The sequence below is a fragment of the Podarcis pityusensis genome (genome assembly GCF_964106645.2).
Source record: "Podarcis pityusensis genome assembly, chromosome: 7".
Taxonomy (NCBI): Eukaryota; Metazoa; Chordata; class Lepidosauria; order Squamata; family Lacertidae; genus Podarcis; species Podarcis pityusensis.
In genome coordinates, this window is record NC_138031.1 from 87,275,832 (window position 1) to 87,300,172 (window position 24,341).

Here is a 24,341-nt window from a genome sequence, read left to right on the forward strand (position 1 = left end):
ACTCTCATATTGACTCAAGAAAACCACCATTTTATAGTTCGAATTGGGGGAAATAAATACAATAAATGGACAAAAATACAAAGATTCACAAAATGTTTAGGGGTATTCATACCCCTGCGTCCCCCCAGGAAAAAAACCCACTGAATTATACGATTGTTACTTGTTGCTTGTTCACCTTGACTTTGGGGTTTTACCTTGCAAACACAAGTGGGGTTAGGCTTTCAGCCTTCATCTGCTTCCCACTGTAAAATTTAAAAATCACTGAACTGTTTTGCTCATAATTGTTCTTTTCACATGTAAAGAAGTGATCCCATTTGTTTCCTGTGGGCTTTATCTGTGCTCCTAAGTTAAGGTCTGAGCCTCTAACTGAAAAAATGCACCCTTTATTGTTCATTTGACAGAACCCCATGACAATTCCCACCTTGCTCCTGTCGGTGTGGTAATTCTTCCCAGGCCCCGGGGACGATGACTGTCTCCTTGCCACCTCTTTCTATCTCATTGTAAACAAAACACACAGACAGAAAAAAAATATTTCTGTGCAAGTTGGGCTATTAGAAAGCATTAACTCAGCCTGGATTTAAAGTTCTGTGCTAAAGGGGGGGGGGAGAGCTCTTCATTGTGACCCTTCGGCTTGATCCCAATGCCGTTGTTTCTTCTTCCAGGTACGTATCTGCCTTGACCACCCCAGCACGCCTGTCGCCGGTTGACTTCCATTGCTCCGTATCAGCCCACATGCCCACCTTTGAGATCACTTCTCCTAATTCAGCTCATGCAGTCTCTCTGCCTCCTGCAGCATCCATTAGCTTCCAGGTGGAGGAACAGCAGCCATTGCTCCGAAGGTACCAAATCCCTTCCCAAGATATGCAAAGGTATGAGAGTTACTACCAAAGAAGGAGCTACCTGAACGAGAGCACGGGGAGCTTGCCCTCCAGCCCCTTCCGCATCACGGAGGACGACGAATATGAGACGACGCACGAGTACATCTCTGTGCTAGATCAGCCAAAGAGAACGGGCAGCAGCAACAGGCGGTGGAGAAAATCGAAACTGAACGGGCACCTGTCACACAGGGGCAAAATGCTGAGAGACTCCTTTTCAGTGAGCAGCGCCTCATACAGTGAATCTGATGAGGAGCTGGTGGCCGAGAGCACGCCTTTCTTAAGTATGAGAAACGCGGAGGCAATGGACCCTGATTCACCCCCTCTCTATCGCCTGGCCGATAGCAGGACTTACTATTCCTTCGACAGATGCAACACGCAGGGAGGGAACCAAGTGACACATAACAGCAGATCCCGCCAAGATTCAGCACCACCTTAGAGGCCACACCGACTCTCCCTCATGCCCACTCCCATGAACACACCAGGACTGAGGAAGCGGGGAGGAATAACAGAAAAGACAAATTTTTATTTTATATATAAAAAAGAAAAAAATATGAAATGTTTTATTTTCATTTTAGCAATGATGTCTTATAATAGCTAATGGCAAAGACCTTTTTATAAGGAATCTCTATTTATACGTAACATCTTGATTTACAGCTTCTGAGAAAAGAAGAAATCAACAAAAAAAAATTAAAGAGATGGGCCAATTTTTGACTACTTACAAATCATTAAAAAAAACAAAATTCGTGGTGCCTTTTGCTGTACGCTAATGCCAGAGTCCACAATGAAAATTACGTTTAAGCATTCTTGAGATCATAAGCTTTATGTTTAGGACAACTTGTTATGGAATATTTTAATAAGCACTTTTCCATTTGAACACAAACACCCTTTTAAATTGCTTGATATCTGGATGTTGGTAATCTAGTGCTTTTAAAGTGTTGCACACACATACACTTTCTCTTTTGTGCTCTCTCTCTCTCACACACACACACACACACGTGTCAATGTTTCCATAAGTCCCTTACTGTACTGGTAATTACGTTTTTTAATACAAGATAAGTAGGAAGTGAATAAAGCACACAGTAGCAACAGCCCTTACAATATATTGCTTATTCTAAACAGATCCATGAGCAAGGGGAAACCAGATAATCAAACAAATTAAATACTTTGAAGCAGTGTGGTTAAATAGGACTACTTCAAGAAATGCTGGTTCTGAGATCTGCTTCAGCCCTGCTACTACTGAGCACAAGCGCTAGCTCTTCATCAGTGACTCTGAGCATCTGCTGTCTGTTCTTCAGAGCCAAAAAAAGGTGCAGCCCAGATGCTGATGCTAGCTTGGTCATAAAACAACCGTAGGAGGTTCAGGGGCTGTTGATGACGTGTGCGCACCTATTTTAAAAGCCCAAAGTGAGCTAAGAATCTCCTGAAGTACATCGCCCGAACACTAGCTGTCTCCTCCTCCTCCTTGTCCCAAGTAGCGTCACCAGCATGCTGGCTCTTGCCGCTACTTCTCCCCCCCCCCCCAGAAAGAAACAAAATAAATGCCACTATCAGTGTGCCCTGTTTTGTAAAGACAGTTGTTATTGTAACGTTCTAGCGTTTCATAATGACTTTCTTAAAAATATCTATCTATATATTTTAGCAAGCCGCACGGCATCCCATCGTGTCACTAGCAGCTCTGAGACAACTTCTTTGTACAGCAGGCAAGAAAACTCCCATGACAGAGAGAGATCCCTTCTTTCCTTTCCGTTCCTCGTGGGGCCCTCCGGTTTACATCCTAGCCTGCCTCTTTTCTTTTTCTCTTTTGACTTCTGCATGTCCTTTGCATTTCAGATACTGTAGATTGGATGCATGGAGAAGCTGTGACTGAGAAGATTAAAATACAATTGCCAGTGTATTTCTTTTAACTTTTAGCAATAAAGTACTTTAAACCCTTTGTTCCTCATCCACAACAGGGTCCAATAGAAACGCTGCTAATTTGTCATAAAGATGATTGTAAAAACAAAAACAAAAAAATTGCTCTGGATTGTCTGAATGTCAGAACTCTTGACTGTTTAACACTTGAACTTTTTTAATATTATAAATAAAAGTAAGAAATGACTACCAAGATTCTAAAATCAATTTCACAGTCAGTGGTGAGAGAGAAAATGAAAGACTGGGAGCCATTATAAGAGGTCTCAATTGGATCTAGACTAAAGTTCTCTGATTTGCAATAGCAGACCTGGCCACCCCTCCCCTTCAGTGAATAGCCAATTGCTCTGACCTGGGCTGTCAAAGCCAGTTCTGACTCGGGATGGAAGGATCTATCAATTTCAGTTTTTCATTTTTCCAATCCTGAATTCAGTTCTCCACAATTTGCAGGAATGTGTGAATTTTTTTTTAAAAAAACACATTTTCATTTTAATGTGAATTTCTCCTAATAAACACATTTTATACACAATTTTGACTATTGTACACATTTTTGCAAGCAATTCCCCTTAATAAAATGCATTTTCTTTGTTAGTGAAGATATTAATTTTAGCAAGAACAATATTAATTCTGTGTACACTTTCCTGTAATATATCATTTTTTTAAAAAAATAGTTGGTTGGAGAATTGCATTGCAAAATTCAGATAAGTGCAAATTTGAAAGGATTTCAGTTCACATATTGTTCCAGAAAGTGTGAATTTGAGGGTTTAGGCTTCCGACATGTACCAAATTGAATCTCCCCTCCATCCCTGGTTCTGACACACCAATAATTTGTCCCAAATTGGCATAAAGTTGCAATTTCATTAATGCTGCAATCCTGTGCAAATTTGCTCTGAAAAAAATAGCATAGGATTTGAATGCACCTGCCATTTTATTGGTTGTTCAGCCAGTTCTTTTTTTAGAAAATTGGGTTTTGCAAAATGAATAGCCTCACTTTTTATATTTTACAAACAATAAGCTTAAACTTCAAAAGAAAATAAATACCCTTACTCCCTCCAACCTTCAAACATGGAAAGTCATTGTTCAAATGACCACATCATACAGGTAAGTATATTGATGTCTGGACAGCTGAGATGTCAATGAGTCCATATTTCCTTTTCTGGTGTAGGTTCAACCTTTGAACAGGAGAAAACTTACAAAAATCTATTCTCAAATCACACTCTGAATCATGATTTTGCAATAAAATGCAGTTCTGTCTAGACTCCAGTAACGTATTGACGCTCCATTGAGTTTCATCAACAGGGAGCCTTGTTGCTCACACTGGGTAAAAGACACAGGAGCCAGCACTGACCTCAGATGAGGCTGTGCTGAAAATCATGAGTTTTGCAGGTTGGAGTACAAGGCTCTGGACCTAGTGGGTAGATACCTATCCAGATAGTAAACTGCTGTGTTGAAATGGCAGCTATTTTGTCATAACTACAATCAGATCCATCATGAAATTAAACGTTTGAAAGATGAGTTTTGTTCTGAGTAGCTTACTAGTGCTGCATACACCAGCAGCAAAATGTCTGTTTGTGTGTGCTCTTCCTTGCTCTGAGCACAGAGTGCCTTTTCTTAAATCTGTGAAATGTTGGACAGCATGGAAGTGGTGCAGCCTTTAGCAGCAGGTGCAGCCCTAATAGCCATTTTTGGTATCCCGTTCCCCTTTTGACATTTTGTAAAAAGATGGACAGGTACATTGGGGTTTATTCTAGATTTATTGAGATTTTGTGCAACTTCTGCTTTCCTTTGCGTGAAACATCATATGCAGATTCATTCACCAAAGAGCCCATAAAGTTATTTTAATGTTTTCATGCATTTCTACATAGTTTTTATTACACCTACCTAATAAAACAGATTTCTTATCTGCATCTGCCTGATTTCTTTAACATATTGCCTTATATATTTTTTTTATAACTGCCAAGAGTCTAGTTTTCACAAAAGCTTTGTAAGCGTTTTTCTTTGCTGTGATACAACAAGCATTTGCAGATTGCTTGTGCAATTAAACCAAATAAACACTTAGGAATGCCCACAACAATAAGAAGCCAGCAATTATTACATACAGAAATAAAAATGATTGCATACAGAGTCTAGCCAGGCTCCAGTAATCTCTCTCACACTCCTGAGGGGAAATGGCGCAGGTGAGCATTAGAAGCCTTAGAAGAAGGCTACATTGTGGCACAGGGCGAAGGGAAGCCTGGAAGGGAAGGAGGCTGCTCCAAAAACCTGCTTGGATTTCATGGAATTAGACAATTGCAGAGTTGGACGAGGGTCACCTGGTCCAACTCTCTGCAATGCAGGACTCTCTTGGCCAACACGGAGCTTGAAGTCATGGCTCTGAGATTATGTGTCTACCAAGAGCTGCACAACGACACCATCTCACTCCATGGGCTTTCGCAGGGTGTGTGTGAGAGAGGCAGAGGGCAGTTGCCAATAGGCAGTGCAGCCTTTGCTGAACATGGCCCCCATGTGACTCCTTGCACCTGGGTTTGGGACACATTCTATTACTTCAGTGGCTAGCGGGGGGTGAAGTTGAGCATTTGCAGGCTACAGAGGAGACTCTCAGTCTCCAGTATGAATATGGAACATGGAACACAATGGAGTCTGAATTTGGGACATGGATGGCGCTGTGGTCTAAACCACAGAGCCTAGGGCTTGCCGATAAGAAGGTCGGTGGTTCGAATCCCCATGACGGGGTGAGCTCCTGTTGATCGGTCCCAGCTCCTGCCAACCTAGCAGTTCGAAAGCATGTCAAAGTGCAAGTAGATAAATAGGTACCGCTCCGGTGGGAAGGTAAATGGCGTTTGCTCTGGTTCGCCAGAATCTGCTTAGTCCTGCTGGCGACATGACCCGGAATATGTACGCCGGCTCCCTCGGCCAATAAAGCGAGATGAGCGCCGCAACCCCAGAGTCGTCCGTGACTGGACCTAACGGTCAGGTGTCCCCTTACCTTTGCCTTTAAAAAACAATATGTAAGCTACCATATTTTTCCGTGTATAAGAAAATATTTTCCCCCAATTTTTTAAGTTTAAAATTGGGGGTCGTCTTATACACGGAATGTTGCGATTAAATATATAAATAAATACATGCCACCATCCATATTCTTCCCCCCTCCCCAGCCTCCCCTCACTACTGGCCTCACAACAAACCCTGGTCTGGTACTCCCCCCCCCAGCAGCCCCCACTCCGGACATTGTTCCTTCCACCCGGGTCCCTCAGCCGCCCCCTGGCTACCCAGACCCCCATTCCCCAAGCACACCCACTCAGGCAGCTCTGGCAGTCACAGCTCCTCGATCAGCGTTTGCATCTCCCGTGCTCGTGGAATAAATACGGTACATACCGTAAATACTGGGACAAGAGTGCAACACACAGGCGGGAGAGCTGGAGCTGCAGCTAATGTGGAGTTACACTGAGCTGACAGGGGCAGCCGCCATTACGCAGCTTGCCTCACTGTTTGATGTTTAAATATACGGTACTAAATATACAGGTGTTTTGAATATTTAATAAAATATCAAAGTTGTTCTGTTTGGTGTTCAAAATATTTATTTCCTAATTTGGGACTCAAAAAATAAAGGTTGTCTTACACATGGGAGCATCTTATACACAGAAAAATACGGTATTTCCCAGTTTTTTTGGGGGGGGCAGTTTATGAATGTTCGCCAAGTTTTGTTGTTGTTGTTACTTGTGACATTAGCCATTGTGGGAGGAAGGCCTGAATAGTCCCAGCTTTTCATCCTCATCATCCATTCTGAGTTTGTTGGAGTCAGATTAAGATATGGCTGTTGCCTTTTATAGAGAGAACATAACTAACAGATCACCAAGTCTCATGAGCAATGAGGGGGTGGGCAATTCAGTTAATCCCCCCCCACTCCTTGTTTTTCCTCCGCCACTCTCCCTCCATCCTCACATTTCTCAGGAAGCCTAGTGCCTCCATCAGAACAAAGGGAAGGGATGGGGGTGAATAGCTTAGCAGAGTTCTTGGGCAAACTTGCACATGGTTGTAGCTTCAGCCAGACAGCCCCTAAATGGCTAGCAGACATTTTCATTCTATCTCTTTTCACATCTCTGACATGATGTGTGAGATGCCCAGATAATTGTTTGTTCCTGCAATTGTGGGTTTTTCCCCTTTGGGTGCTCTGGGGGAGCAATGTAATTGGCTTGTCCCACTGGCTCAGCAGGTGTACACTTGCGGGTGCCTAGCTGGGTGTGTAAGGAGCTCCAGTTTCCTTGGTGCCAGGAAGTCTGGGGAAAAGGGCTTGCAGTAAGATGACTTTCCAGGGCCCTGCAGCTAGCCAAGACCAAGAAAGCACACCTTTTTCCCAGGATGGAAGAGAGGGTAGGAAAAGGGGGTGCATTTTGGACTCGCAGCTGTCCATGGAGGCGCAGGTTAATTCTGTGTCCAGGGCAGCTGTTTAGCAGCTTCACCTGGTATGCAGGCTGAGACCCTATCTGTCTTGCCAGAGTGGTGCATGCTCTGGTTATCTCTCGCTTGAACTACTGCAATGCGCTCTACGTGGGGCTACCTTTGAAGGTGACCCGGAAACTACAACTAATCCAGAATGTGGCAGCTAGACTGGTGACTGAGAGTGGCCGCCGAGACCACATAACACCAATCTTGAAAGACTTACATTGGCTCCCAGTATGTTTCCGAGCACAATTCAAAGTGTTGGTGCTGACCTTTAAAGCCCTAAATGGCCTCGGCCCAGTATACCTGAAGGAGCGTCTCCACCCCCATCTTTCTGCCCGGACACTGAGGTCCAGCTCCGAGGGCCTTCTGGTGGTTCCCTCACTGCGAGAAGCCAAGTTACAGGGAACCAGGCAGAGGGCCTTCTCGGTGGTGGCACCCGCCCTGTGGAACGCCCTCCCACCAGATGTCAAAGAGATCAACTACCAGACTTTTAGAAGACAGCTGAAGGCAGCCCTGTTTAGGGAAGCTTTTAATGTTTTATGCATTACTGTATTTTAATATTTTGTTGGAAGCCGCCCAGAGTGGTTGGGGAAGCCCAACCAGATGGGAGATGGGCGGGGTATTAATAATAATAATAATAATAATAATAATAATAATAATAACTACTACTACTACTACTACTACTGCTACTACTACTACTACTAACCAAACTGTGGGAGGCAGTGGAGGACAGGAGTGCCTGGCATGCTCTGGTCCATGGGGTCACGAAGTGTCGGACACGACTAAACAACTAAACAACAATAACAATAATAAAGAATCTAAGAAGGAAGAAATGGGGACATGCATGTGATGGTAGTCAGGGAAAAGTGGGAATTCAGTGGTCAAGGTCATGACGAGATGGAATCTGAGTTTGTGCTATCTTGGGAGCCTGAGAATTTGGGTAAGAAAACTAAAGTTGGAGGGTCTTCCCAACCCTAACCCTAAGTAATAATAGTAATTGTCAGGGGTTCAGGGACAGAGGCACAGGGTAGGCAGGAGATGGAGAGCGATGGGGATGAATCCCAGGACAGCGAGGAAGAGGATGACAATGACTCAAGAGATTCCATGAGTCTTTCCAGCGAATCAGAGGATTCCCAGAAGGGGGCGCCGGTGGTCAAGGCCAGGGGAGCCCCAGGGGGGAAGTGTCAGGAGCAGGGGGCCAGCGGGGGATCCCAAAGTGGCAGCTGGGCGTCCGGACCAGCCTCCCCGCCAGAGTGCAGCGAAGGGGGTGGAGGTTCCAGTGTATCAGGGGAAGCAGCTCCGGCAGCAGAGAAGGGAGAGAGGTCGGAGCAAGCCACCCTCCTGGAAGGGGAGGGGAGTAGTGAAGGGAGTAGTGTAACTGTCAAAAGGAAGGTTAGAGGTTGGGCGCACGCGCCAAGTTCAAATGTGGAGGCGCGCGGAAGTACAGGGAGCCCGGAGGAGGAGCCAGGTCCCAAAGCCCGCAGGAGGGGGGAAGAGCAATCTGGGGATTCCACGTCAGGGGAATCCAGGAGGGGCGAAACCCCAGAGGGCAGGAAGACCCTGCGGAAAAGGAAAGAGAGGAAGAGGTGGAGCAGCGCAAGCCTCTTAAACTGGTGCAGGGGAGGGACTGACTCAGAGGAGACTTCAACGGTCTAAGCGTAACAGACGTGGGGCTGCGCGCCTGGGATGTGAAGCAAACGATGAACTCCAATAAACGCTTTTGTATATAAGAAGAACTTGGCGTTGGTCTTTTGTGAGCTGAGACCTGAGGCAGCCCTTACAGTAATAATCATTTATTACCCGCTATGGGAGGAGGGTATATGATAGTGTTCTTGTACATATTTGTAACTTGCACCAGCCTGTTGTTCTTTCTAAACTCTGAAGTGGAGATGAAATACCCGGAAAACTGTTTCAACAATCTGCATCTCTTTGCAGGCTAAACGGAAAGGAACGATCCAGGTGACTCTTTTTGGGCTGGGGTTCCTCAGCCCACCCAAAAGAAATAAATGTGCAGCTTCCTCCACTGTGGATAATCTCTCTCTATGTGTGGATATCATTTCTGCTGAGTTGTTGAAAGTCATCAGAAAGAGGACCAGGTAGAGCTTTGGATTAATCCATTTTATTAACAGGTTCATCATCATTTGTACATGATTCGTAGTTTATCATTTCAAATAAAACTATCAAACTGTACAAAAACAAAGAGATTTAAAAAGGGGGTGGCAAAACAGGATGGTGGCTTCCCCAGTGGTACGAAACATGGAAACTCAATAATTTATAAATTCTCAAAAGCTGTGAGAATCCAAACAAATCTCTTTATTATCTTCATCTTAAAAAGCTGCAAAAATAGAAACTGTAAATTACTGTAATTAGCAGCCACAAGATCCTTTAAAACTGGAACTTGATTAACTGTGAGCATGTCTAGAAAAGAAGATGAAAATGAGTCAATCAGTAAATAAAGTGCTGAAGGCCTTGAAAACGCAGCGGAGTCACTTCTACCACAGCAAGAAAGGAACAGAAGCACAACATCCCATTGAGCGAGTATATTTATGCTTACAGCAAAATGGAATATGTACAGCTATCTGTGATGAGCAGCTCGGTCCCCCACCCTCCCCACGCATGTCGCCTAGCTTGCAGTTGCCTGGATGCCCATGAAGCAGAAGCAGAAGGGAAGGGGCACAGGAGAAGAAGCAGGAGAGAATTCCCTATTTAGGGTGGCCGAGTGCACGGCAAGAGCAGAGCCTGCACTGCAGCTCAGCCAGCTGGGATCCAGTTACAGAAGAGAAAAAGAAAGGTCCATTAAGCTACTAAATGTTCAAAACGTTACTTAGCACTGCTAAGATCCCTGTATAGCAAAGTTATTTTCTTCCTGTCCGTGTTTTGGGCACTCTTACCTTTACAAGGTTATATATTTGACACCAAGTTTTAAAACTGTACGTACATTTTGGCAGTAGAGCAGATAATGTAGTTATTGCAATACATGGGCCACTCATTGAGTTCTGGTGATAGCATTTGATTTTACATGTACACTGTTCACCCAGTTACCTGCAGAAATGCTGCCCATTGATTCTGTTTATCTGCTGTCCTAGTATTTCTTGACCTGTATATTGTAAGGACTGTGGCACTGCAGCACCACTGGTAGTAGTTAAAGTAGTTAAAGGAACAGATTTGGTCGTGTCTCCATGTTGCTACAGCACTGCAGCAGTTGCTCAGTGGAAAATCCAGTTGTTTACAAGGAAACACAGCTGGCAAAAGAACATCCCAATCCTTGTATGGAAAACTTGTCCATTTATTGCATGCACAGTAAAGGGAAATGTCAACAGTGATAACCAGTGCAGACAGTCTATGATCCTGGAATACTTAAGCACCAGAAGAGAAGCTTCTTTGAATTCTTTCTGCTGTAGTATTTGCATTACGTACTTAATGCACACCCAAGAAACTATTGTGCTCATAAGTTTCAGTTGAGGAGGACAAGATACCACTTTCTGGTTACTTTAACCTATTGGTTACCTGACGTGTTCTGGTCTGTCATGTCTTTCTCTGCTTTGCTGTTTACCACAGGCAACTGCCCTTGGCTAATGGAAGGGCTGGAGTAAGTCTTCCTCAAGGAAATGTCTTCAGCTTCCATTGTGAAGAGGCTGGCTTCTATTTTTTCCAGATCATCTGTCCCGGCCTTTATCTTTGCACACAGAAGATTGATGTATGTCTCATAGCGGCTTTTCTGTGAAGGACAATGAAACAGACCAAAAAGCCTGAGAGAGAAAGTCAGGAATGACCAGAACAATGGACAGAGAGACAAGTGCTGGGGATTCCTCTTTGTGACCAGGAGGATGCGTTTGCTTCAAGGACGGGTAAGCGGTCAGTAAGGGAGCGAATACAGGACCCCAATCTGCTTCATTACATCACATGAATTGGCATATAAATCTGCTCCACCCCACATTTATCTGAATAATTTTTGGGAAACTTCTTTAAAAATCCACATAAATTTAATTCTTTTTTTAAAAAAAGTAAAAAAGTTAAGTAATTAGGAGGCGGTTTAAGAGTTCTCTCTCTTCCCTGTTCCCCTTTCTTCTTCCTTTTTACACCTACCAGCCCTGGTTTCTGCCACAGCAACTCCCTGAGAGCAAGGACACAGCATGTCCCATCATGCGCAGGAGGAATTGCAGTGTGCTTTCCAACACATGCAGCAGCAGGAGCAGCATGCTAGCTTCTTTGATGGTATGGAAGGACTAGTGATGGGGAAAATGGCTTCCAGCTTGAGCTTCCATTAGTGTACTTAAGAAGTGGACTTACTCTTATGTGCATATTTTCTATCAAAACATGCATTTTGAAATACATTTTGGTACATTTTTGAACTGAGCTTTTGAAGGGGAGCTAAGTCTGGATCCATGCCAGGATTAGTCCAGGAAGGGTGGATCAGATCCCTTCATCTTGGAATGCACAAATACTTAATTCCTCAAGCATCATTACATGCACTTGGGCTCCTGGGCAATGAATTCTGTGAGGACAGAGAAGGTGTACCTCTTTTGGACAAGCCAAAAACAAAGAACAGCAGAAGTTCAGAAAACTCAGTAAAATACAACTTCAGCAGAAGACCTACTGAGAATGGGTAACACCTTGAGCTCATGCATTGTGCAGAAATCACATGGGCAGGCATTATGCCCTGAATGCCTCACTTCAGGTGGATAATAACTTTGTTTATCTCAACAGTTTGAGGACCTTCCTAAACAGCCTATACTCATATCAACAAAGAACCTTATTTATAGTGTTTTACAGGTATAAAGCTACTTGGGAGACGTGCAATTAAGTCTAATCAGGATAATTACACAGGGAACCGAGTCTTTTGACTGCCGGGAAGATATTGTAAGCCCTGAGAGAGAGAGATGCTTAGAGGTTTGCTTTGTGTGCTTCATTTCTGCACTAGGGAACCATGTTTAGGGCCCTACAAAAATATGTTCCCTGGGAGAGCATCCCAGGCACCATCAGGTATTGCTCATGCCCCATCTGAGGGCGGAAAGAGGAAGTCAGACCTCAGAGAGGAAGATCTGGCCCAAGTGGGTTCCCCACCACTACCACTGCAAAACCTTCTGTTCCCATTGCTTCACTGATGCTGGAGCTCAGACATTTGTAGAGCCTGACAAGGGTTTGGCAGGGACCTAGCTAGTCCTCCAACACGCCCCCAAACCAGCGGGGAGACTATGCAAGCCGACAGGGTGCATTTCTCACCCATTGTTTCCAGTGGGTAGAATGATGGAAAGTCCCTAGGAATGTATATGTCACCCTGCAATTCTACTTCAGCCCTGGTGTCATGAGCCCTGCAGGACACTGGAAATGGTGACTCATTTGCCTCCAGTTCTCCCTCCTGCTGTCTGGTTGGACTGCTCCCTAAATGTCTTTAAACAGAAAGAGATTATGAGCTCACCCATGCTTCCCAGTCATTCTCTCCAGGTTTACCCTATCTTCGTCCCACAGATCATTTGTCACCTGGAAAGCCTCACCTCAAATATTAAGTAATGCTCTTTCAGGCGATATTCTTCAGCCTCTTTGGACTTGAGGCCTTTCACTGCCGGGTGTAGTTTATGCTCTGTTAACTCATCTGCAACTTGCCTCATTTTATTCTCATGAGACTGCAGCTGCTCCTCCTGGAAGGTGAGGAGGAAGAGAGACTGAGTCAAGTTCTTCAGAAATGAGCATGTATACAAATACAAAGGGATTTACCAGAATTCAGACTTTGCACTTTTTCTGGAGACATATAGTTGGAACGGACCTGGCCAGAGTCACACATGCCTTCGTTAAAAAGTTACAATTGGATTCTCACATGGAACTGCCTTTGAAGAACGACCAGATGCAAACTGCTCCAGCTGAAATTTTTTACTGTGCTACTGAGTGGATCATGTGACCACATCATTACATTGACTTCATATGTCTGTTTCCAGCACAATTCAAAGTGACCGTTGTTACCTTTGAAGCCCTGAATGGTTTGGGTTCATTGTAGTGGAGGCTGCCTGCCCACCCAGGTCCTCAGGCTTTTCTATATCCTGCCACCAGCAAGGATATTCAGTTAGTGAGTACATATCAGATGGACCTCTCTGCAGTGGTTTCTGGACTCTGGAAGTCCCTGCCCCAGGGGTTCTACCTGGCCTGCTCTGTGAGGCAAGAACTTTTATTTCAACAAAGCCCATGGGCTTAGCTGGTTTCTGGGTGATCTCTCAAACTGGAATCTTTCTTCTGCTCATTTTAGATTGTGTTGTGTTGTATTTTTAATTGTGTTGATTGTATGCCACCTTAATGCTGCAGAAATATTTTTGGAAATATTAGATATGGATTTAGAATGAACATTTAAATAAAGAAATAACATAAACAAACATGGTGGAATGTAATGGGTGGTCTATCACCACTAGCAAGGTGACCCTAAAGTCAAAGTTGCCACAAGGGCATCACTCTAAGGGTGAAAGGGTAGCTGTGGGAAGATCCTGTCTCCCTCTTGTGGGGGAGCCATTTTGGAGGACTTGGAGAGGAAGCAAGAATGACACCACATGCCTCTTCCCTTTAACAAGAGTGGACAAATGTGGCAGACAGGTCAGGAGGGGCAAGGACAGAGGGCAGGCAGCTTGTTTTATCCCAGATTGCAATCTTGCTTCATTCTACCACTATTAGTGTGTGTGATCCTCAATGACTGTGCTAATGTCGTGAAGAAATTAAGAAAAAATGGGCCAAGATGAAGACTTATGCATACATTCAGCACTCAGTTGGCTGGCTTTCTGCCATATATATACATACACACGCTTTTTCCTTTTTCCTCTTACCTGACAGAGCTTGGTTGTTGAAGATGGCAAGAGAGGACGGCAGAATTTTTTCATGGAGCAAATAGCAGCTGGAAATGCAGGGGCAGAAAAAATGGCAGCCACCAAGTTTATTCTCAGAATCCAGGACAGCATTTCTCCTTTGCTTCTATGGAGACCAGGCAGGATTGAAGGAAGAGGACCATTACACACAAGAGTAGGAAGGCAGGATGTGTCAGAAGTGGGGCGGGAGAGAGACAGAGAACACACATGCCAATATGATAAAAGTGAAGGGAGACTCAATACATTTCTCTTCCCACTAAGTAGCCTTTCTGAACTGCTGGATGTGTATTGAAGCCTTTGCTAATGACTTGAGATCCAAACAGTCTGAGACCAGATTATCTGAAAGAATGCCTGATTCAATATAGACCTGCCTACCCACTTTAATTGTAGCAGAGGAGGTTCTCTGGTCATCCCGCTTCCTGTGGGAATCCATTACATGACCACCAGGAAGAGGGTCTTCTCTGCATCCACTTTGTGAATTTAAGGTAAATTAAGGGGGTTGGAAGCCCAGGTGCAGTTTCCAAAATAGGGGGCCCCCTTCTCCCCAGAAGGAATGCATGAAATAAGGTGCCACACAAAAGTCTTGTGGTATCTTAAAGATTAACATGTTTACAATGGCATAAGCTTTTCCCTCGGTTCCCCACCCCTGTTTCTGCACCAAGGAACAATACCGGGCACAGGTGTGTCGGGGTTCAACCCTCCCCTGTTTCATCTAACCATGTCATAGAGATGTAAACCAGACAAGAACCTTCATCCAGAATCAATCATCTCTTGGTTTATGTGGTTAGTGGAATGCTTGGTGGACAGTTGCTAGTGCCAGTTAAGTAGCCACGTCTGCAGGAGGCCTCAGAATAGGGATATAGACTGCTTGCGTCTTCTGAAGGCAATTGCCATAGCCGTATGCAAAATAGTTGGCCATGGGTCTTAGAATACAGAGGCAAAACCAAGAGAGCCCTTCCACAGCCAATAGTACATGGGGGGGCTTATTTGGAGGTGGTCAGATCTTTCACTATTGGAGGGTGGGGTGGGAGACGCATATTTGAGAAAGGGAGAGAAAGAGATAGATCACACCCATATCTTATTATTCCAAAGAACTCAGTACCTTACACAGTTTCCCCAGAAGCTTACAAGGCCATACCTGCTTAGCTTCTGCAGTAATAATAATAATAATAATAATAATAATAATAATAATAATAAATTTTATTTATATCCCGCCCTCCCCAGCCGAAGCCGGGCTCAGGGCGGCTAACAACAATCAAATAATCAAAAAATCAAATAATCACACAATCTAAAAATATTTCATTATAAAAATTAATTAAATCAAATTGATGGCAACCAATTAAGCAAAGTTCTGTGCAGGTTGCCAGAGGAGGGAGTCAGGCTGCGCCCTGATCAAAGGCCTGGCGGAACAACTCTGTCTTGCAGGCCCTGCGGAAAGATGTCAAGTCCCGCAGGGCCCTAGTCTCTTGTGACAGAGCATTCCACCAGATTGGAGCCGCAGCCGAGAAGGCCCTGGCTCTAGTTGAGGCCAGCCTAACCTCTCTGAGGCCTGGGACCTTGAGGATGTTATTATTTGCAGACCGTAGGTTTCTCTGTGGGGCATACCAGGAGAGGCGGTCCCGTAGGTACGAGGGTCCTAGGCTGTAAAACAGAGACATGTTCCTTCAGGTAATAAGGAGCTATAATGCCAACTAAGCAGTGATGTCCTGTTTTCTAATTCTGTCTTTAATAAGAAACACAATGTGACAAGGTACTTATGAATAAGCCCCCTTGAGATGAGGACTTTCGTAACGTCCCCCATGATGTGGAGAATGGCTGGGCAATCTGCACTTGGCCAGGTGAAAGGACAAGAGTGATCCCTCATGGGTTCTGCTGGAACACTTACGGCGCTTGGAAGAGGAAGACTCTCCAGTCTGCAGTCTTCAGCTTCAGCACATTGGATTTTTTGCTATAGTCGGAGGCTTTTGTGGCTAAGGCATGGTGAATCCGGATGGCATTCTTTAGATCTACTTCAGAAAGATCTTTGTCAGGTTTGTATTCATCCTGTGAAGGAGAAGAGAGATAACAGTAATAGCAACTCAGATAGAATCATGCTGGAAGGGACTTACTAGCTTTCCAAAACTGTTCCAGGCAGGTGTTTATCCAGTGTCTCCTTAAACACACACACATACACATCTCAAATGAAGAAAATAAAAGACAGAAGAGATTAATCAAATGCCACCCACTAGTTGGCAATATTAGTCTCAGGGGAAAGGGTAGAAGGAACAGTGGCTTTGATTCAAAGAACCATGAGTGGCATGAGTTTGTTAGCACTGCTCTGTGAATTATTGTTCTAGAATAAAGTTTGTGCTATGTTGCATCTTGAGTTGCATCATATTATTAGAAACATGAAGCATGATACAGGTTGTAGTGTTTAAGTGTGTGGTGTATTTAGGCAAGTGAAGAGCGCTGGGGTCGGGACCCATATTGTTATATAAAATCAATGTGGTGTTGCAGAGAGAAAACGCGGGTGGCTGTGTACTGCGGATTTAGTAGACACGATGATCAACGTTTTGCCCGACACATGAGCAGCCAGTTGCATCAGTGTCAGAAATACACAAATTCTCTGTTAGCCAAGAGTTAGGAGTATGACTTCACTGAAATGTGCACCACACAGGACAAATCCTTTTCCTTCAATAAACTTTATTGTTACAGACCAGTGAACAATTGTGCTCTATACAAATGGAAGTAGCTTTTGTGACACAGCTCTCCTGTTTGACACCCCCTAGTGCCATTGACATCAGTGCCTGTGTCCATGCACACACTTGCTCTTCTCCTCCTCTGTCGTGTTCCAGGGGAGTCTCGCCTGGCCCTGACACATGGCAGTCCAGGAGGTTCTGCACCAACCCCTCGTGCACTGATCCATGACCCTCTCTCACTCTGCATGGGCTCTTCGTCAACGCCAGCCATTTCCCTCATGGTGGTTGTGGCAGCTTCTTACATGGGTTCTCCCCCACAAAAGTTTTCCTTAGACCCCTCAGCTCCTGTCCTCAATCGTGCATAGCTCCACTAATATTCAGAAGTCCAGTCCACATAGCCTTGTACTCTTGTATGGTTGTTTGATGCAGTTGGTGAACTCCTGGCAGATGGACCTCATCATGCTAGTGTTCTTCTCAATCTGCCTTTTCTGGGCCCACACATCCATAATGATATGTGGGTGGTGTTGGGCATCTTTCAGCAGGTGGGCAGTGCATGCTGTATGCCTCAAGGGATGGCAAGGGATGCTTCTGGTGGTGATGACACATAGACATTTCTTGTCCTCCTATTATTGGTGATTACACCTAAGGCAGAAAGAATAATAGAAAAGATCAGACATGACACAGCCAGCTGGCATCCATACATTTTCTGAAATACATATACACTTACAACATCCATGTACACAAACAGCCCACTTATATGGTGATTCTCAGATACAATGTGCTGATAACTTACATTTCATCAAACAGGTTGTCCGTTCAGAGAAGTCCTTGAAGTCTTTGTGGTCATGCCTAAAGTTTGAGGTGTCTTATCTGTGCATTGAATGACAGAAATATATCTGTAATACTCAGTACATAGATCAAGGAAATTATGCTAAATAGAAAACAATTAAAGCCAACCAACCATCAGATGAATAATTGTCATTATGCCATTAAGAGGAACTCCCACTGCAAAGTTTTTGCCAGGCTTCTGGAAAGAAAGTGTAGTACACACACAGAGTATGGAATTACTTGCAGAAATACACACTGTCATATTAATAGATGGTTGTTAAGCACTGCTAGAGAAAACTGACACCTGACCTCTCTGAAAGCCAACCAGAGGATCCCTTCCACAGTAATCTCTGAGAAATGGGGAGAAAAGCGTGAGTCCAGGCAAAATTAAAGCAGAAACAGTTGAAAGCATTTCCCAGTCATAAGTGATGTTTTCCACATGGTGGAAATGTGTAATGGTGTCAAAGAAATAATGGAGGATTTTTAAAATCACTTGATAAGGATTCTAAGCTATTCTATGAAATTCTGTAGGGCAGAATAATAAAGTACTAGACTCTTATATTTTAGTCCTTTATATGTTTGCAAAAACGTAGAGATAATCAGTACCACCCAAAATTAAAGAATAGGATGATAAATTGTTGGACTTTGCAGCAATGGCTAAGTTGACACATTTCCTTGGATTTTGGGAAGGAGAAGAAAGACAAGACAATAGCTTGATTAGATTGCAAAAAATGTATTAAATATAATGAAAGATGGGTTAATATAAAATATGAGTTATGGTTTTTGCAATGTTCTAATAATAATTAATTACAATAGCTAATAATGTAGCTTAAGATATAATAGGTATGCTGGCTTCTGCAGAGAATTCTTATTAACTATAAATGTAATATCAATTTGGGCTGTTTTTAAAAGAAATCCCATCTACCATGAGTGATTAATGTTTATGCGAACCTCTAAAAGAGTGGATCTACTTTTTATCTGCAGTAGTATTTGTAAAACATATTTAACACATATGTGAAAAGTGTTCAGTTGGTTTTTCCCAGCTATCTTTGTTTTCAGGTTGTTCATAAATGTGCTGTTATGAAATTGTACAGACTTTAATTTTATATATTGGGGTTTCCATTTCCAGCTGTGAACTTGTAGAGTTGCTTCCCTGAGCTCTCCAAAGCCCCCCCTCAAATTGGAGATAATGGGGGATAGCAGGGAATAGTCTCCCTCTTAATGCCTCTGATGAAATTTGTTCTGTCCCATTTCTGCAATAGTGTGTGTGTGTGTGTATTAGCAACAACTGTGGTGCTTTTATCCCCTGCTCCCCAATATCCTTTAAAGAGATAAAAGCTGCTTGAAGCATCAAACAAGTGTGAATTGCATGTGTGCACTTTGAAAACTCTGGTCCCAAGAGCCTCTGAGTCATCGTGAGATGGGGGGATGATGTGCTGACTTGCACTGTACAGGGGGGAAGAGGCTGCCTCATACACCTACGGCAGCAGTCATCTTCTTTGTGTGTACCATGCAAAGCATGTCCGACTCATTATCCAAATCACATGATTCATGGGAATTAGACATGTTGTGTGGAGGGCAGATATTTTTCCTTCAGGAAGTACTTTGTTGCAGGGATGTTGCATTTTGCCAGCATTTGCTAACTGAGGAATATAATTGTGTTAGTCTCACAGGGACCTACTGTATGGTGCCGAAGGCATCAATAGTAGCGTCGTTTTCCCAAAATGCCTGAATCAATTAAAACTTTTTTGCTAATGATTATTTTAATCTCTTTTAAAAGTCATCTCTCCTCTGCTGTGATGGGAGTTTAAATTAAATATTGTGACACTTAAGACTGAAAGCATATGTCTAATCTTTTAAACCAAGCACGACACACATGAATGACAACAGCCTCTCCCCATTTGGGTGAGCTTTCCTTTACATTACTTTCAGTTCTCTGAAGGATGTGGGCTTTCCCTCTTCAGTGCTGAAGCACCAGTTTTGCAAGGTTCCAGCCTAACCTTCAGAAAAGATACCTCACAGCACTCAAGGAGGTGGATACAGGGGGCTGAGCAGGCTTGCAAACAGCAGCAACCGCCGGGTTGCTGAAAGGAAGTGGTAGAGAGCAAAGAAGAAGAGAAATAATGGCTGATCTGCTGAAGATGAGTGATCAGCCTGGTGCCCTCCCTGAAAATCAGATGCGTCCTTTAATTCTTCATTTTAAGTACACAAAAACTTCAAAAGAAACACTTTTTGAAGGGTCATTTTCCTATGACATCTGCTATCTCACCCCCCCCCCCCCACAAAAGGAAAAAAGCTTACCTTAGAAAATAGGGTCAAGGTAGCAAGTGCCATAGGGCTCCATCAAAGATGGGAACAGCCTACTGCCCCCCCCCCTCCATTTGAGAAGTGAGCGACGCTCTCCATGCAAATTCCCCAGGATCCCCAACGGCAAGAGATATTGCCAGTGCTACTGCCTGGTAGCGCCACTCGCTTAACTTTTTTCTGGAAAGGAAGACAGACCTGACAAGCTACTCCATCTTCTCAGAGGCTTCCCCACGACCTGGCCTGTCTCCCCCTTCACCAAGGAGACTTTTTCTCTTGGAATGGAACAGAAGGCATCAGAGAGCTCAGGAATATGAGCAGAACCGAGGTGGGGGAGCCCTTCACAGCAAGCTGTGCCCACTTTGTTTTTTGCCACAGCCCACCTTCACCCACCCTTTATTGTCACAAGTATCTGGCTCATAATCTTGCAAAACAGGATGCTGGACTAGACGGGGCCCTCAGTCTACTCCAATATATGCTGAATTCATTATTTATGGTGTTTGTTTTAAGCAAAAATCCTCGCACTGTAGAGAGTTCACTTGGTGGGATCTTACAGAACTCTCAGAGTGTTAAACATACCTTTTGCAAATACAAGATGGTTCCTTTAAGAACAGCATAAAACTTTTTCCACCCTCTTCTTCCTCTGGGAGCTGAAAAACATATAATTCTGTTGATTACAGCGTTAATACGAGACATCACAGCAGATCCACAGAAATACAATTTTTGAACTAATCCACAAAAGACTGCAATTATGATGGGGCGAGGGGGGTAATACAGTGAAGTGATTATCAATAGAAATGGGAGAGAAACTTAATCTAGTTCACATTTAAAACGGAATTTAATATATTTGCACTTTCTGAAACAATGTGAGAGAACAAAACACACTTAGCTGACTTTTGTGGTGCAGTTCTCCCAACCACCAGTGTTTAGGAAAATGAAAATTATGGCAGATGAAGGTGATGGACTACATGGAACTGGCGGAAATGACTGGCAGAATCCGAGACCAGGGAGAAGAGTCGGTGGAAGAAGATTGGAAAAAGTTTAAAGACTATCTACAGAAATATTGTAAAATTAATGAATGCTAGAAAAATGTTGGAATGAAGTTATATGGCTTTAGTAGAAAGATTATAAGGAATTAAGTACAGATAGGTTAATAGAGCATTAAAGGAAAAAATAAGGTTAGAATGAGTTAAGATAATTATAGGATAGAAAACAGAGGAAGATGGAAAGGAATTGCTGAAATAATTAACAGAAGTGGAATACAAAAAGGGAGGTGTGAGGAGGTCGTGGAAATAAGTAAATGAAAGATGGGATAATGAAATTGTTTGATTTATCTTATTGTCTTTGTCTTGTTTTGTTGATTTGATGTGTTGTATTGTATTGTTTTTTTTCTTTTTAGTGTTTAAGTTTTTGGAAAAATAATAAATATTATTTAAAAAAAAGAAGAAGAAGAAGAAGAAGAAGAGTTTGGATTTGATATCCCGCCTTTCACTCCCTTTAAGGAGTCTCAAAGCGGCTAACATTCTCCTTTCCCTTCCTCCCCCACAACAAACACTCTGTGAGGTGAGTGGGGCTGAGAGACTTCAAAGAAGTGTGACTGGCCCAAGGTCACCCAGCAGCTGCATGTGGAGGAGCGGAGACGCGAACCCGGTTCCCCAGATTACAAGACTACCGCTCTCAACCACTACACCACACTGGAAAATGAAAATTAGGCAAAAGTATGCATAAAAGCAAACATAGTGTAAATAACATAAAAATGCATTATATTAGGAGAAATTGCTTGCAAAAATGTCAAACTGCATAAAAATACATTGGTTAAAGTAAAAATCCATGCTAAAATGCTGAAGAAATATCATGATTTTTTAAAAACACACACACACACAAATCGCTGCAGAAACATGAGGCATTTTAAGGAAAACTTCCATCATCAGCCTTGGCAAAGGTCTTCCCATTAGTTCATTTGTGGCCTGTTTATGCGCATAAGGACCTGTTTATTTCACACCCAGCAATGGTATGAGAGTCACTTTCCTATGGCTTCTTCTCATGCTACTCCAGGAATGGTGGTGAGGAATTCCAGTAATTGCTTCCACCTAAGCATTGTCTCATCCAGAGAGAGCAGCACTTACATTGCAAGGAACCATACAAACAAATTCCAAAGTTACCAGTGTGGTGTAAGGAGAAGCCATGAAGAAGGGACTCCCATGCTATCACCAGTAGCTAAAACAACCCTGGAAAATATGAAGGGTGATGCGTCCCATGCTTCCTTGTTGTAGCCCATGCGTGCATCAGTGGAAAGCCAGACTCTCTCCTTGAGCATAACCATTTCAACAAGCGTCTCTGCCACTCTGCTGCGCATCTCTCGCCCTTGTCGCTGGACCCCCTTCAATACGTACTTCTCTTCCCATCCATGTCAGCGTGGGTTTTCCGAGTGAGGATGCCATGCTTGTAGGTTACAGCATTCTGGGCCTGGGGGACATCCAGGAATGGATTGCTGCCATCAACTATCCTTGCCATTTTCTTTGTGCTGGCACCAAATTTATCATCCACCAGTTCTGACAAAGACTTTCTGAGCTCATCTTCATCACTTGGAAATAAAGCGAAATAGAGAAGTTAAGCAAACTAAGACTGAGATGTGGGGGGGTTTCCCTTTGAAAATGGGTGGGTGGGTGAGCAGGAAGCAGTGTGTGTTTGGAAGGGGGGGAAGAAGTCTCTATTGGCATTAATGGCTGTTGCTCTGAAGTCATCACTTATGTCTCTACCCACTCTACCTCCATCATTCAGCCCGGACACTAAGGTCTAGCTCTGATGGCCTTCTGGCAGTTCCCTCATTGTGAGAAGTGAGGTTACAGGGAACCAGGCAGAGGACCCTGTGGAACACCCTCCTATCAGAAGTCAAGGAATAATATCAACTATCTTGACATTTAGAAGACATCTGAAGGCAGCCGTGGAGAGGGAAGTGTGGTGTGTTACTGTTGTTCCCTGTTTGAAGAAGTTTTTAATGTTTGATGTTTTATCATACCATATTGGCCTGAATATAAGCCACACTTTCCCCCCAAATTCCAATTGTGAAAAGTTAAAGTGCGGCTTATATTTGCAACCTTACGGTATTGCTGCTGAAACAGCTGTCCACGAGGGCCGTTGGGGGAACGGGACAACGGCGCCCGTCCCAACCGCATCTCCAACCCTCCCCCAAGCCACTGTAAGGAAGGGGAAAGGAGGGGAGGCCATCAGCAAAGCAGCCCAGGAGCGCGGGGTAACAGCGCACAGCCTGCCCGCTGCTCCCAGTCCTCCCCAGGTGCCAGCTTGGGGTGATAGTGCCAGGAGGGCCGGGAGGCAGTAATGTTGGGAGGCAGGCGCGTAGTGTGCTCAGAACCGAGCGCCAGCCACCCCCCGCACCCTGTTCAGGGCAGTAATGCCAGGAGGGGGCCGCACCCGCAAATAAGCCTTGAATTTTAAAGGTGTGGCTTATTTGTGGGTGCGTCTTATATTTGGGCCAATACGGTATTTTTGATATTCTGTTGGGAGCCGCCGAGAGTGGCTGGGGAAACCCAGCCAGATTGGCGGGGTATAAATAAGTTGTTGTTGTTGTTGTTGTTGTTGTAATTTGTTGGAAGCTGCCCAGAGTGGCTGGGGCCCCCTAGTCATGGGCAGGAAATTAACAACAACAACATCAACAACTTGGGAAATGACTCCTGACTCTTAGGAGACAGGACAAATGTTCTCCATCTGTTTGCACATCAGCTGCAATCCAAAACTACACCCAGAAAAAGTATTAGTAAAGGTAAAGGGATCCCTGACCATTAGGTCCAGTTGTGACCAACTCTGGGGTTGCAGCGCTCATCTTGCTCTATAGGCCGAGGGAGCCGGCGTACAGTCATGTGGCCAGCATGACTAAGCCGCTTCTGGCGAACCAGAGCAGCGCACGGAAACGCCGTTTACCTTCCCGCCGGAACAGTATCTATTTATTTACTTTCACTTTGATGTGCTTTCGAACTGCTAGGTTGGCAGGAGCTGGGACCGAGCAACAGGAGCTCACCCCATCAAGGGGATTATCATTCTTTAACCCCCCCTCCCCCACCCCTACCCTGAGAGGGAGGGGTTTTTTTGCCCTTGGGACAGAGGGACTGGTGGGAAAGGGAGAGTAATTTTGAGTGTTTCTATCCAAAACTAAAAACGAAACAGAAATCTAACAAGGATTATAAAGCAAACAGGAAAGATTTTGGAAAATCCCAATTAATTTTCAAGGTAAGTTGGAGGGGGCTTGCACATCTCTATTTAAAAAATGTAGTGCTCAGTCTGACTCAATTCCTCTCTGCAACTTTTTATCACTTGGAGAAGTGGGGTTGCATTCACACTATAGTTCTACAAAGATTCAGGAACAGTAAGGTTGTGTGGAGGAGGGTTTGCTGGCCTCTTCCATGTTTGTGCTCCTTAGCTGCTGAGACGAACAGCAGCAGCCT

At 44.0% G+C, this 24,341-nt stretch overlaps 2 protein-coding genes and 1 long non-coding RNA gene across 6 annotated transcripts in view; 1 reads left to right on the plus strand and 2 right to left on the minus strand.

The window, feature by feature from the left end:
- Positions 1–3,442, plus strand: part of NRG2 (neuregulin 2) — a 145,350-nt gene extending 141,908 nt beyond the window's left edge. For all 4 annotated transcript variants that reach the window (XM_081015165.1, XM_081015164.1, XM_081015166.1 and 1 more), the window contains one exon: positions 663–3,442. In XM_081015165.1, coding sequence (XP_080871291.1) covers positions 663–1,314 — 652 coding nt within the window. In that variant the 3' untranslated portion in view covers positions 1,315–3,442. The remainder of the gene's footprint in view (positions 1–662) is intronic.
- A 5,886-nt stretch (positions 3,443–9,328) lies between these two features.
- Positions 9,329–24,341, minus strand: part of PSD2 (pleckstrin and Sec7 domain containing 2) — a 52,185-nt gene continuing 37,172 nt past the window's right edge. Inside the window, exons 10-15 of the mRNA XM_081015155.1 lie at positions 22,275–22,465; positions 20,461–20,531; positions 15,957–16,114; positions 14,033–14,177; positions 12,725–12,868; positions 9,329–10,947 (exon numbers count right to left, since the gene is read on the minus strand). Of these exons, the coding sequence (XP_080871281.1) occupies positions 10,726–10,947; positions 12,725–12,868; positions 14,033–14,177; positions 15,957–16,114; positions 20,461–20,531; positions 22,275–22,465 (931 nt within the window). The 3' untranslated portion in view covers positions 9,329–10,725. The remainder of the gene's footprint in view (positions 10,948–12,724; positions 12,869–14,032; positions 14,178–15,956; positions 16,115–20,460; positions 20,532–22,274; positions 22,466–24,341) is intronic.
- Positions 16,121–20,452, minus strand: LOC308482270. Its single transcript, XR_013989174.1, has 3 exons — positions 17,711–20,452; positions 17,543–17,619; positions 16,121–17,391 (listed from the first exon to the last, which is right to left on the minus strand). It is a non-coding gene; the product is annotated as an uncharacterized lncRNA (long non-coding RNA).